The sequence below is a fragment of the Frieseomelitta varia genome, unplaced genomic scaffold (assembly GCF_011392965.1).
Source record: "Frieseomelitta varia isolate USP_RPSP 00005682 unplaced genomic scaffold, Fvar_1.2 scaffold_669, whole genome shotgun sequence".
Lineage (NCBI taxonomy): Eukaryota > Metazoa > Arthropoda > Insecta > Hymenoptera > Apidae > Frieseomelitta > Frieseomelitta varia.
Window position 1 is genome coordinate 7,344 of NW_025110444.1, and position 15,406 is coordinate 22,749.

At 29.4% G+C, this 15,406-nt stretch overlaps 1 protein-coding gene across 2 annotated transcripts; it reads right to left on the reverse strand.

Annotated features, from left to right (window-relative positions):
- Positions 1 to 535: 535 nt before the first annotated feature.
- LOC122535099 (putative fatty acyl-CoA reductase CG5065) lies at positions 536 to 5,830 on the reverse strand. Of its 2 annotated transcripts, none has more exons than XM_043666320.1 (7): positions 5,554 to 5,830; positions 4,280 to 4,596; positions 3,932 to 4,179; positions 1,999 to 2,182; positions 1,403 to 1,588; positions 1,032 to 1,289; positions 536 to 944 (listed from the first exon to the last, which is right to left on the reverse strand). In XM_043666320.1, the coding sequence occupies exons 1-7, from the start codon at positions 5,797 to 5,799 to the stop codon at positions 845 to 847; spliced, it is 1,539 nt and encodes a 512-aa protein (XP_043522255.1). In that variant the 5' UTR covers positions 5,800 to 5,830; the 3' UTR covers positions 536 to 844. The 2 variants fall into 2 exon arrangements, with proteins under 2 accessions (XP_043522255.1, XP_043522256.1); XM_043666321.1 differs by having other exon boundaries at positions 1,999 to 2,179; positions 3,929 to 4,179.
- Positions 5,831 to 15,406: the final 9,576 nt, after the last annotated feature.

Here is a 15,406-nt window from a genome sequence, read left to right on the forward strand (position 1 = left end):
TCTTGGAGGAGATTTTTGAGAGTAATTTAGCTGAGAGTGCGAAAGATTTTTTTTTTCTATTATTTCTTTTGCCGGGGCCAGTATTTCCTCTAGTTTGGCGGAATTGAAAACTGGAGATTAGGAGGGAGGTGGTTTCTGTTTGGTTAGTACAAGTTTTTTTCATGTGGCTGAACTTTATCACTGCTACCTTCCGTCTTACAAAGCATTTAACAGGCATGAGAAGTCGTTTGGTGGAAATTAGGAGAGCTTATTGTAAATACAAAAAATGACTAATGTAGAAAAACCAACTGGATACATTTGATGGGTGTCCGACTTCAAATGTCTCTGTTGAATTTCACTAGCGAAAAATGCCTAATACACATTTCTTTTGGTGCATTCCTTGATTTAAAAACTTTCTCATCAGTTGGATGCCATTCCTTATGAATGTTCACCACCTTTGGCCGGTACCAATCAATGTTCAGGATCACCATAGTTAATAACTTTATAGAAGTGTCAGTGTTTCACTGTTTTTTAATGGGTTCGGCAAAATTGTACAAATTGATAAGAAGTTTGGAAAAAGGAATTGGACTCAATAAAATCGTACTGCGAAATTAAGAAGTATAGAGAATGGTGGACTATTCAGAAAATTGAAGAGACGTATTCATTTAAATTAACAGTCTGAAAAATGTGAGAAATCGTACGTTATAACATGTTGGACATCATAAAAGATTATGTAAAAAAGTATAAGCAAGTTGTGTCAAGTTATGACAGAATTCTTGAAAAAAAAATGGCTGATGAGTCCCTTTTTTATAAAGTTTTATTTGTCATGTTTCTAACTGAAGCAGAATAAGTATCGTCGAAACGGTCAGTGAACAAAATTACACACAACTAATGCTAAATATCCTATTACAGCTAAAAAGACGATTAAACCAAACACTTGAGCAATCTGATGTGCCCAGTACAAGCTGAAATAAAGAAATGTCATTAAACGAATATTCAATGATATTATCACAATTACACCTACTTTCATATTAAGATATTTCGATACGTACAATGATAATCGTCGCGCTGCGTTCACAGATCGAGAGTTTTCTTTTAGGATAAATTTCTTTATTCCCATTTGGTAATTCGTGATATACTTCTTCCAATCCATATCTTGTAGATCTAATTTCACGATATTGCCATCTTCCAACGTTTTCACCTTCCTCATCATTTCAGTAATGTTATATCTGTGGAAAGTCCATTCTCGCGTGTCAAAGTATTCAATCGCTATAAGCAACTGATTGAGGTAATTGTTAATTTTCATCATCCTAGAATGCCATTTTTAAATATTATTATTTTTAATAAAACAGGGTTTATTGTAGAAGATATTGTTTTATATACGGACGGTTGCTCGTTATTTGTCAAGCAATAGAATACTCACGTTGGTCTCTTATCCCGAAGTTTTAAAAAAGTATCCATGATAAATGCAGGCAAAATATGAAGAAATATATTTAGAACATTATACACATATCTGTTAGTCAACAGTATACAAAATGGATACCATAATACATTGTTCATTGGTGTTTTTATGCAACATTCAACGTAGATATCTTTCAGCTGACCCCATCTTAGAAAAAAAACATTGATCGAATTATATTCAAAATAGAGAATGTTATGATAATGCGAATAATTAGATAATTTCAATTATGTTTCCAAATTTATATTTTTCTAAACCGAGATATCGAGAACGGAAGTGAATGTGAGCACAAAATATTTAATGCAAGTGCAACAACTGATATTGTAACGAATTTGATATTTCTGTAATTAATACAATTTACTGGAATAAATCAATTTTATAAACATACATTCGAAAAATATTTCATTCTTCTCAATATCTAAATTTTCGTGTCAGGTATGTATTCTTTAAAACGATGATATTTTTTTCACTATATGCCCCAAATAAACGAATCTTTGAGACATTTTAATAGTCAAATTATATTTATTAATATAATTCTGTACTAAATGTATAATTCTTACTTGAGAGGGGATGCGTTACTCGTACAATTGTAAACTTTAGTTTTAGTATCACAATCCAGAGTAACATGCCATGCGGCACACATTATCGTATCGATCACATAATCAATAGGTACCACGTCCAATCTTGCGTCTTTGTTAATTATCATTGCTCTTAAAATACCTCTGCCGACTTGTAGAAAGACAGCTGTAACATGAAAATTGTTCTTTTATTTATCGAAAAACTGAAGAAATGACTCATAAAACTACAAACAAAGTTCAATGTGTCATCAATTGTATCATCAATCAATTTTGATCTTCACATGTATCATCAAGCTCATTCTCCTGACTTCTGAATTTCCGAGATGAATTTTATTCGTCGTTCCTTGTTTGTTAAAGAGTTAAAAACTTCAAATCTATAGTTGTTTTGTTCCATATGAATTGGGATTAGATTTAACATGAAAGGTGCAAATTGAAATGATTATTTGATATTTGTTAAAATTGTGCAAGCAAACGAACTACGATTAGTAATAATGAATACTATATCGAAGAGCATTTCATCAGAAAAAAATCAAAACAGAATTAATTATTAGAACTTTAGTGTTGTACTAGTATGTACGTTTAACACGTACATATTAGTTCAAGAACCAAGAATAAACACGAAGCGAACAAACAATGAACGAAGACACGTATTCAAACTGCTTTCATGACTTAAAAGCACGAGTGTCACCTTCTTCCCGAAATGAACATAGTCTAACTCAAATCCAATTTTAATGTAACCAAATTTTGCCCGACAGTAACACAAACCTAATTCTAATTCCACTAGAAATATGTTTAGTTTGGATTAAATTTGTAATGAGAAGATGATGCAGATTTCCTCGGTTGCCTTCGTATCTATTTCTTTATATCCGTATTATGCTCAGATAAATTTTAATATTTCGCAAATAGTTTTAAAGAAATTTTGTATCTGACATGACGGAACAATATTTTTAAAAGATAAAGGTTTCCTTTTAGAAGTCCTCCTTCTTACAGCCACACTTCTCAACTAGAAAATTTACATCAGCATGTTACTGATGTACGATCAAACGTATACATATATTGCAACCTCTAGTCCAAGGTGATTCAGTAGAAAAAGCTGCAGTAAATGAGATTTGTTGATGCTCTTGAAGCAAAATAATTGGAAATAATAAAATTTTGTCAGCGGCATTGAAATCTTTGTGTATTAACAATATCATCATTCTTCTCAAGTACATAGAAAATATACAAAAAGAGACAAATTGTGGACCAATTTTTGAAAATTTAAATTTCTTAGTCCAGGTCATTTTGATACTAATGAGAGTGGTATAAATAAGAATAAAAGTTTGAGATTGATCAAAAGTGTGAAAAAATAAATAAACTTGAATGGTACAAGAATGGTCATTGAATAATAATAACTCGAAAATCATTGACAGAATATCATGGTACTATTGATGTTATCTATAGTGTGTCCAATTATAATGAAAATGAGCAAAATGAAAAAGTAATCCATAAGGTAGATGTTGCAATTTGAAATCGATGTTTATATTGTTCAGTACAACGCGATGAACGCAATAAACGCAACGAATAAAGATTAAATGTGAGTGAAAATATAATACAGCACTTTTAAGTGAAAAATTAACAGAATGAGAAAACCGTACATCCAAAACAATATAAATTGATGTGATATTATCGGGTAATTAGGATATATAGATAATACATTGTAATTGTAAAAATGTATCCCTACGTATCTATATTTATATGACGGGAAGAAATTTAAAACCAAAGTCATATTTTTAAAAAACGTTCTCATTTTTCCATGTGTATCGATTGTTCGAATAATCCGAGTTGTTTGTTGTTGATTACGCTGGTTAATCAAACGCTAGAAAACTATATATAAATTTATGCTAAAATAACTATTAATAATTATCTATAAAAGTACCTGTAGCTCCAAAGACATTGTCCACCCAACCAGGACATGGTTCCTCTAACGAAGCACCAATTATACTTGGTCGCACTATCGCAACTGGTAAACAATCGCAATTGTTGGACACTATCTGTTCCGCCAGATTCTTCGTAAACGTGTATGTATTTGGATAAATTTTTAGAATTCTTTCTTCTAATAGGTCGATCAATGTTTTGTCCTCAATTTCACATATATCTATCACCGTAGAAGGTGGAAAACACGTACTGCAAAATCATTAATAACGAATGAACATATTTGTGGAGCTGTAATTCTTATGAACTTATTGATTTCTACCAAACATATAAAATATAAAAAATAATTTACGTGTAAACTTTTTCCTCTATCTCTGATAAATGTGCATTGCTGTAAGCTGTGCTAACGTGGACGACGCTAATTACATGCTTTAATTCCTTGCACAGTTGGATTACGCGAGCGGTACCTTTTGTATTTATATTAACAGCCACATTCAGAGGTTCATTAAATCTCACAGTAGCTGCAAGATGGAACACAATGTTCACTTTCTCTATCAACATAGTCCTATCTGCTGGCGAAAGACCTAAATCTGGTAGGCTCACGTCACCCTGTATGAGATGAATCCTGCTCAAAAGCGAGGGATGATTTACTTTGATGCTGTCATAAATCTGAAGATGAAAACATATAAAATCAATTCTCTGAAAGTGTATTGTTTGTAATGTTCTATGTTCCACTAGTTTTTTTATTTTTCTGGCGTTTTATATACGCATTTTATTTTTTATACACAATAAAAAATTGTATTCAAATCATTTCCTCTTATTTATTTTTTTATTTTATTTACATTCACTTCTTTTTCTCAAGATGAACTTCTTATTTTCAAAATATTCCTTTCTACTTTGGTATAAGAATGATAAGATAAATAATTTTTTAACATCTGCAATACGAAACAAAATTATAACTTTAGCATCACAGGATTAGTTGAAAATCCTAGTGGAGATTGAAATGGAGAACTATCATCTTGCGAAAAATTTTTCTTTGTAAAAAATGAAAATGGAATTAATTAGCGATTCGTTCAAAAGTTATATTGATCGCTATAAATTCAAAAAGTGGTGTAGTTGATGTTGTTCTAAGGATTCTCAGAGTTAACATAAGTTAATTAAGTTAACATATAAAGTTAATTCTCCTTCATATAGAACTGTTTCACGACTAAGAACTCTGGTGGAGTGCGAAATATGTTCGTTCAAGACACGTATTCTAATATTGCTTTTTTTATGTTTTTTAACATGTTTTTAATATTTAGGAAATATGTGTCTTAAAGCAAAGGAGAAAATCAAGAGAAAGAAATTGTATTGCAACTTTGATTGTCGGCATTAATTGATAATTACATTTAGTATGTTTTTGGTGTTGAGTTTAATCAGTGTTTGTACCAAAAGTGTTGATCACTATTCTGTAGTAAATATCCTCATAGAAATACGATTGTTTCTTGAAATTTCATTAGCAAATATATTGTATATAACCTATGTAATGAAATTAAAAAATGAAATAATAACACGAAAAATGAAGTTCATCAATTTGGCTGCTAAAAAGCTACGATGTAAAAAGCAGTTACAATATTATTTACATACTGGATCATCAATGAGCTCCTTAAATCGTTGTTCTATCGTTTGGTCCTTCTTCGGACGAATGAGGACATAAATGGCTGCGATGTTTGGACATACACGCATTAGTTTCTCCAAGATGCCTTTCCCTATAAAACCTGTCGCTCCAGTCACCAAGATCGCAGTATTATCATAGAATGCTCCGATGGAATTCGCTTTATACGGTTTTACACTAATATTATTTTCATTAGCTTTTATGTTCATTCTATACATGTTGCAGGCTCTTCAGTGGCAATATCTGCAACTGAATAAAAAAAAAAAAAATGAACGATACGACAATAAGAGACTTGTCACTTTTATTAAATCTCTGTATAGAGTAAACAATGTAACTTTAATCACTTAACATCGAAGTCGTTAAGGTTTGGAAAGTTGTGGAAAATATTATTTAGTACAATAGGGCTCTAATGCAACAGCAATAATTTTTTGCAAAATCCATGAATAATGGAATGCCTAATAACACCTACGACACAGTGGACGTTTATAATTGCATTTGAATTTTGTTTGAATTTTGTCACACGTTGAATGCCATGTTGAGGCCACCGGTGACTGGCGAATCGAAGATTAATAAAAACACGTAATTCGAGTAAGTACTTGTCAATTTTTCAGTATTAACTTCGTTACTACAATAGTGTGAAAAAATTAATGCAGTACAAAGCATACAAAAATTATTTTATTTATAATATATATGCGTAAATATTATTCGCGCATACTGTATTATATATCGCAAATCAAGAAAATACACAAATCTTCACAATGTGACGATTTTCTTGTACAATTTTTCGCCTTCTACTTCTAATTATTTTGAATTTTCTGAATTTACCGAAAGTGTATATTTTAGTTTGCATACTTTGTATGAATTTGCATACGTGTATATTACCTGAAAAATTACGAAGCGAAAATAAGCAAGATGAGTCTGCTAGTGGATCAAAGTGTTAGTCTTGAAAGTATTTAATTCAAAGATCATAACATGTAATAAAAAGCAAAACAGGGATAGTACATAATATATTATTTATAAACGATAGTATGTTAGGCTTTCACATCGGCTTTAATCGTTAAACGTATGTAAATCTGCTACAAGCAGTAAAATATTTATAACAAAAATTAAAGATGTCTAAATTATAATGCAGCAAATGTATAATAGTGATGAACTGGATTGCATCTGTAAAAAATAATTATATTGTTATGGAGGGAGGAATTGTCGTAAAGCATGCGATAAAGGTATTAAATGTAGAGGCAGGATATTTCAACTATACATTCACGTATGATGTACACAGATGTTGAAGAACATAGGAAGATTACTTTTGTTACAGTGATCTACACTAACCTGCAAGATAAAATCAGTATGTCAAAGAAAGATAATATTTAAAATTGATATGTTGCTAGCTGTCACTATGTCTCGACGATGTCTTATCAATAAATTATGGAAAGATTTATTAAATGAATACACCAAACAAAATGTTTTAGATGAATCTACGAAAAAATGATTTAGAAGATTGTTACAATTTGTTTATATTTCATATTCAAGAGAATATTAGTGTTTGTATTTTTGCTGATAAGGATATAGACGCCAGTTTTTGTTGCATTGCAACTTTAATTGTTGCAAAGTTTTGCGAGACTGAGAGTACACAATTTCAAGGAATTGTTTCAAATAAATCGTACATAGTACAATTCACCAATAAAACAGTAAGAGTCCTATGGTCAAGTGAATTCGAAGATAAGAGTTTGTCACAGATGTAATAAGACATGTTAGAGTCGGGAAGCATTTTATTACAATAACTAGGACATTATTTCTTTTTCAAAAATAATTAATAGTTAATATATGCACGTTTCCTCACATATATTTTGCATACATTTTGATTATATCTCACGTATAGTTTGTATTCTTAGATATATTATATTTATATAAACATTTACAATTTAACAATAAGAAATTTAACTTTAATATTATTATACGATTTCATGAAATTTTGTATGTTTATAGATTTACTAACAAAGAAACATACCAAAGTCGGAATTACCGATTTTGATAAAATTTGGCATGAATGTAGTTTTCAAAGAAATATTTGATCCGTATTTTATTTTAATGGCCGATGTTGAAGGGATGAACACTACTTTCGTAGATGCGAAACATATTTTGTCAAATATTTAGGAATTTATTGAAGATACTGTTTTTGTGTAAATTGATGAAATTATTGCTTTTTAGCGAATTTAACGGTGTATAAGGCTGTTAAATTTTTCTGCAGAAAAACCTTTTGTTTAAACAATATATTAGAAAAACCGCATTTCTCATAAATATTTCCAATTGAATGTTAACAAATGTTCTCGAATATTTGTTTATGAATGTCTATATATTCAAACACAAATTACGGATAAAATGGAATCTTGAATTTTGCATTATAAAAAAATTCATGATTTTCAAATATTTCTCGCCAGACGTGCAAAGCAGAGTATATGCTAGAATTATTCTCTGTTGGTAAATATATCTTAAAATACTATTATATTTTAGTTCTGTAAATATCTGATTTTATTGTTCACTACTTATTGCTTTTTTATAGTAAAATATTTGTATTGTGGATAAATGAATGGAAGGTTAGCCCGGTACCTGTCTTAACGGTTTTAACGTGCTGGCAATGCAGAGATTCAGAGTTGTAAACGAAATTTGTTGTAGGATTGACTTCTTTTGATTGAGAGAAAAATTTTGTCTGATCTGGCTATATCAATTTTGTGTCACAACTGTAATGCGAAGTAGTATCCTAGCATACAGGTGGATTGCTTCTACAGTTAGAAACAATTCCACAATGAGATGCATTAAAGTGAGGTAATATAGATGCAGTTATTGATAACCGGTCACTAAGAGTTAGTTACTATCAAATACTCAATATATATTTATGAACGATACATATTCATGGAAGAAAATGCAATACCTATGTCTATAGACAATTGTCACTGTCTCGTCATTGACTAGTCGACAGTTGAAGGCGCTGATTACAGTGTTTATCATATGATATTGAACAATTCAAAGAAGACAGTTTGATTATTATTGTCTAGACGTAAAATTAAATGTATTGTACCAAAAGTTTTTTATTAATATTTCAGACACTAGTAAAGATCTGCAACTAAATCTGCATACTTAGGATCTCTTCCCCCTTCTTTCTCAACAAACTTTCGTTTTATTCTGATAAATGAGTTATACAGCCAGAGAGTACAACGAGTCATAAATAGTAAAATATTACGAGAGTAGACAACATTGTTCGATATTCGGTTTTCTCTGCATTTCTGACATTTTTAACATATATATTCTTGTTAATGGAAAAATTAATAAAATTCTAACAGCATGCAGATCAAGACGAATCCGTGGATGTTTCGTGTGTCAGAATCGTAAAATTGGTGGGGATATTAATGAATAAGCATTTGATACGTCAGGACAGCATAATATTTTAAATAAAATACAAATATATTTACAGAGATTACTTTTCGCACAGTGTTTCATGGATTCAATTGGAATAATTATTTGTTTTCATGTTAACTGGAATGTTATTTGTAATTCATTCACAATTTTATAAGTAAAACGTATTTCATGTATGTATATGTATTTTTTACGATGAATTTGAAATAGTTGTTTGAAGTGAATATTTCTCTGATCATTGATGCAACGAAATATTTGAATATTTCTTTTGTTCCTTATACATGAATAAAATTCAATCTACGAGGATTGAAATTAATAGACTAGCCATTTCTCAGAAATAATATTTCATATTATTAATTAATGTTTGTCTTTCCACTGAAACAGTGTCATCAAAAATAGTATCTGAAGTAATCAGTGCAAGTTTCGAAATGTGACAAATTATTTTACATCGTAATTTCTAATACGTCTTAAACAATCACTAGTGCAATTAATAATTCTCATATGTTTGAAATAAATAATTTCAATATACATCTATGTAATACTTTTTTCATATAAAATAAATTTTCGAACGGCATTTCACATTTTTTGTTTCAGATGAACGCAGCACAGTCATGGTAAAAAGGTTAAATTTAATTAATTTAATTCCTGTCATTTGTGGACGAAGTACTTGCTCTGAACTTTTAAGACGCTCAGCTTTGGACGAGAAATTTTATGATGTTTGGAACGAAATCACACGCTTTGAATTATTCCAGAAAAATAAGGTTCTTTGTTATTTGTTAAGAGCAAAAAATTTTCATCGTGATTACTTTCTTTCAAATGCAGTACTTTACGAATATATATTTTGTCGAATTGATCAAGATATCCAAGCTCTTATAAAAAAAATGCACATATTTATATATAATATGCATATTTGAACTATGCATTAAATATTTTTGTTACAAAAACCAAATAAACATGCATAGAACATTTACAGTTCATTACTTTCATTTAATCTAAACTATTCTCTGTCGTTTGATCGAAAATGATTAATATACGATATATTAATATTTTTAATTCGTTTCTTGCATTTCACTTGACAGGAACAATTGTCCATTCTGTATTTCTACCAAATACAGAACACAAAATAAGTTAATTATGCACTTTCTTGCCTTATAAGCTTTAAAGTGGCTGCTTTAACCATTGAGATATTCTAGTCACGAACGGACTCCTCTTCTTAAAGTCATAAGAAAATATTATCCATTTTCTAATCTACTAAAAATAAATTACATTCTAAATCCTTTCCGACTGATTTCTCGTTTTAATAATATAATAAAGCATGAAACGAAAAAACTATACTCATCAAAATCGATAGAAAAAGAAAAATTGTGCGCAAAGTACATAATTACTCAAAATCAAAGTATAGGAAAATACAGAAACTTACCTTAAAATATTGTAGTTCCAATCGTATTAATTGAAAACACGACTAAACATACAATGCCAGAAAGTCCACAATTTTCAATTATATGTCGCTATTTCCATACAACAATCTTTACTAAAGAAAAAACAAGGAAGTTGTGATTTCACGATAGTAAGACATGTAATAAGTTGCTTTAGCTACAGAAGTGGTACTTATATGCTTCATAAAACCGTCCCACCATCGTAATCAAAGATAATCATCCATACCAATGGTAATGTACCTTCATGTACGTATTCATTACAAGTATGCAAATAATAAGAGTTATTGATTTTTTATCTGTCAGTGAGGTTAACAAGTTTATCTTGTATGTAAATTGTATGTATTTTATTTAGTCGACTTAAAATGTTAAATTAAGAGTCGCTTATAATAGTTATAATAGAGATAGTAATTTTTTAATCAATAGAAGACTGGCGTTCTCATAAAAATGGAGGTTTTTTTCAAATTCATATATCTATGTATGTATATACCAAATATGTTATGTAAAACTGCATGGTCTGTACGTAAAAGAAATCCGGCCAAAATCAGGTACTCGGTAAAACTAGCACTATTATTTTGAAAATAATTTAAAATTATCATTATTTAGACTACATGAAATGATAATGATGCTTGTGTTATAGAATATATCTACTTTCTGTGTTTCGCTCGATTATAAAAATTATAAATATTAACGTTATTTAAGCAACCATTTTTTATTCTGAAATTTGTTATGAATACGTAATTGGTTTATTTTCAATTCATCATGGTAATTCTAAATACTTTACTATTAAACTCTTTGATATATAGCTCTATATAGCGGATTCTAGGCCATGAAATATCTAGGACAAAAAATGTCTAGCGAAATCGTTTCCTAATAAAATGTAATCGATCTATGTAATATATATGTATATATACATTTTTGTACCTAAGAAAGAAACGTTTTAAATCCCAATCGAAAGCAAAAAATAATATTATTAATTCATTTGTGACTGTCGACGTTAACGGTCAATAGTATATAACGCATTTGATGTGTGCCAAAGGTTTATTACTATTATATGTTAAAGAAACTTATGGAAGTACGGTCGCTGACTTTTGAGATTTTATAATTAATCATAAATTTATGGAATAAAATTACGGAAATAACAGAATTTCCTATTAGTAATATTATTTAAAATTGAAAACATAGCTCAATGTTCTCATTGGAAAAATTAGTTTGCATTAATAAAAGGAAATCTGTCATTTTTTATTGTTCGTAACACTACATGTTACTAACAAGACTAACATTATATTTTATTGTTAGTAAGAAATACTCGTTCGCTACGTTTCACACGTGATGCTTGTAAAAGGAAATCATGCAAAATGATTCATGTTTGCGAAAATGAAAAAATTAATAATTTTGGAGGAATTTCACTCACCATCGGTATTTCATTCATCATTGTTGTCTATTATGGACATATGTATTCGTTTTCTTGGTTCTGGAAGAGTAACATTATCATCACTCAAAGCGTCTTGTTATTTTGTGCGAATTGCTTTAATTGACACATATCTCCGATTTTATTGTAATTTAACTCGTATGATTTTATTCAGCAATTACGAAAGAGCATGGAAAGGACCATACAACTATAAATAGAAAAGGGAAAAAGAAAGTATGCAACTGTAGATCGTGTAAAAAATGTGCTGCGTAAAATGGGATCCTGATGTGGGACAATTGAGCTTATATATACCGTAGTTCCCAAATTGACTTTCGAAAATGCAGGATTTATAACATATTTCTGGCTATTGCGTGCAAAATAAACAAAATTCTAAATGGCACATTTCACTATCTCTAACATTCTAAAAATTCCAACTTTACATTTGTATTACAAATTTGACCGATGAACATGAAATGCACTTTTCTGCACATCCTGAATGAAAACTGACATTTGCTTTGACCAACGTTAAAGGAAGTATTAAATATATACGTATCATTGGAGACAGCGGAATTATAAATATCTAATGAAATATTTTACGTAAGTAAATATGCTACGATGTTCATTACTATGCCTGGATTTGTAATGTACAAATGCAAGTGCTAGGACATACAAGTAATATACAAGATGGAAAGAAAAATTTGGCCATCAGATGAATTCTATATTTTCGTTTTGACGAAGAAACATGTAAAGAAACCTGCCGCAAAATTGACCTTAATCTTGAATTTCAAGTGGTAGTGGTAGTGGTAATGCAATAAAATCGATGCATATTCATAGCACTTGTATAGAGGATTTACTAGTGAAGAAAGTGCTTTATGAGAATTGCTTTCGTATGATCACATCTTATTTTATTCTTCGTTGTTCGGAATGAAAATAACAAATGAAAATAATAAGTAAGTAGAATTTGTCTATGGTAAAAATTTAATTCCGTATTCTACTACTTTTAAAAGAAGAAAAAGATCATATAGTCACGTAGATGCGAAAACTCTTATTTTCCGAAATGTAGACATTTATACCAAAAATTCAGTAAAAATAACTATCAGATGCGAAATTTTAAGCAGAGTTATGATATTTATATAACTTTTTTCTTTCCATAGTGGCAGCAGAATAGAATACCAAAAGTTGGTTATTAGAATTCTAATTTCAGAAAAATTAATTATAATTCATGAAAATTTTGCTTTATCAATGGTTACGGTGGAAAGTGAGTTACTTTTTAATTAACAAAAGTTGAACTATCTTCAAATACTCAATGAACAATCGAAATTGAAGAGAAACAGTTTTAAAGGTAAGAAAATTTGTATTATTTATTTATTTGTTTGTCATTTATTGTCCTATGAAGAATAAATAAATATTTATTTCAAGAAATAAGAAGTTTTGTTGAAAATAATAATAAAAGAAATTGAAATGAATTAAAAATAATTATGTGTTAAATACCTTTTCCTGATTTTAAATTTAATATATTGTTTCTTATATTTTCGTTTCCTGACAAATGAAACAGCATTAGACAAAATCCTCTTAGAATGCACTTCAGTAAGTATGCTTTCAATAAGAAATCTGAACCTAAGTCCTTTTAAATACTTTGTTAGGAATTCGTCACGCTATAAGCTGTCTTCAGGTTCGGTCAAAAACCAAATTCATAAACACATTCAAGACTTTGGTCGAGTCTGCGAGATATGTATATAAGGATATATTCCGAAGATATGTTTGTATTTTTCATTAAAAATAAATTCTTCTTCATGAATTATTAAAAGTAACAAAGTTTTATTATTATCATAATACCGATAATAAGCAAAGTAGTTTGTAGAAAAATTTCGAATAATATTTTAACTAATGAATTATAGAATTTATGTTGTTTGTCATAATCAATGCACTGCACAGTTGTAATAAAATTGTTAAAAATTTAACACCTATGTCAATATGTAATTTAAGGAATATGTAAATAAGGATATATAATAATTTTAATATTTTAATAATAATTTAAAATGTTTAATAATTTAGTTAGTTAAAAATTGTTTTTAAAAATGTCTAATGCAACATAAATTATTTATACATAAAACCATTTGTATTAATATTTTTAAAATTTTAATTTACTATATATTGAAAAAAGTTGTGATTTGTAAAACCGGGATAGAGCTTCTGATATGCAGTAGAATTATTTCGGTTAGTTACTAGCTTCACATTTCGGTATTGAACGTTTGACAAAACTGTAATGGGTCTCAAAAATCATGTTGCTGGCACATTCACTAGTTTCTAACCGTTGTTTAAACGTACAGTGCGCTAAAAAAACCAGTAATTTTTTTTTAGTATGTCGGTGTTTCAGGTCACGGCACTACATATTTAAAATATTTTTTTATTATTATTGAAGTATGATTCGATGAAGTATGATACGTTTCATTGATATTCAGGATTTTTCTTCTGCGACGTATGTAAACAAATTCAAATAATTTATTCATAAATAAACAGATTAATTTGTTACGCGGTACAAAAGTTGCTTCTGTAAAATATTCCGTTGTAAGGAATCTTAGGAAAAGTTTTCTCACCCGTGAAATAAAATGGAATTTCTTTATCTTCGTCAGAAACCTTTTTCCTACTTTCTAAGAAATTCTAAGCCATAATGGTAATAAACTTCTGAAGTCGGAACGACGAAGTTCAATCTTCACTAACAATTAAAATTTTTGGTTTTTTGTACAAGAGACCTCTCAAACAGAAACAATATCGACATTTAACATCCGTCAGAAATGATACCGTACTTCATGAACTTTATTACGGTTACGGTTGAGAGTCAAGAATCTTTCGGGTCTCTACGAATATCTCGGGATCTTGCGTAAATTATGTTGACGTACATACCTGGATCTACAAATGACCGAAAAATGGGAATTCATCGATACGAATTTATTGTTCAGAATTGTCAATCAGCGAGCTTTAACCATTACAACAAGTAACCGATCGACGTAGCCCAAGCCAGTTCTTTTTCTACAATCTCGCCAACAATCAATCGTTATGACACAGCTTTCTTTTCAATCAATCTCGCAATTCGTCAACTGTCGCCACTATCATCCAAATATATCATTCGATCACAATAGCATCGTCGAAATCCAGTTTAAATGCGAAATTCAACCTAACTATCTTTACTCTCGTAATAAGTAAACCTTTGTATGAAAATGGCAATCTGTAAAATGATTCTATATGAAATATAAATTAAACATGATTTTCAATATCAATACTTTTATATCGCATTATATTCTACTCTTTATAAGGGAGAAAATTCTTCGAAAAATCACGGATCGCAACTCAACCCTTCTCTTGAAAACAAATGTTATATTCCCGTTGGTTTTCGAATATACTATATTTGTAATCAGCTGGTATTCTGTAGTTAAATGCAGAGAAAATGGCATTTATAAATAATTATATAGACCATCTTCCTTTCTTTCTTTCTACAATTTAAAAATATTTTCTTTTTTGCTACTTAAACGAAAAAGAATTTCCGAATTTCACCTAAATATGATAAAAATT

Bases quoted from the DNA above. Each gene is read 5' to 3' on its own strand.
- LOC122535099 (XM_043666320.1), bottom strand. From the start codon at position 5,799: ATGTATAGAATGAACATAAAAGCTAATGAAAATAATATTAGTGTAAAA. The intron at 4,597-5,553 runs GTATGTAAATAA...TTTCATCTTCAG, and splicing joins AGGAGCTCATTGATGATCCA to ATTTATGACAGCATCAAAGT. The intron at 1,589-1,998 runs GTAAGAATTATA...TTTTTTTCTAAG, and splicing joins AGTAACGCATCCCCTCTCAA to ATGGGGTCAGCTGAAAGATA.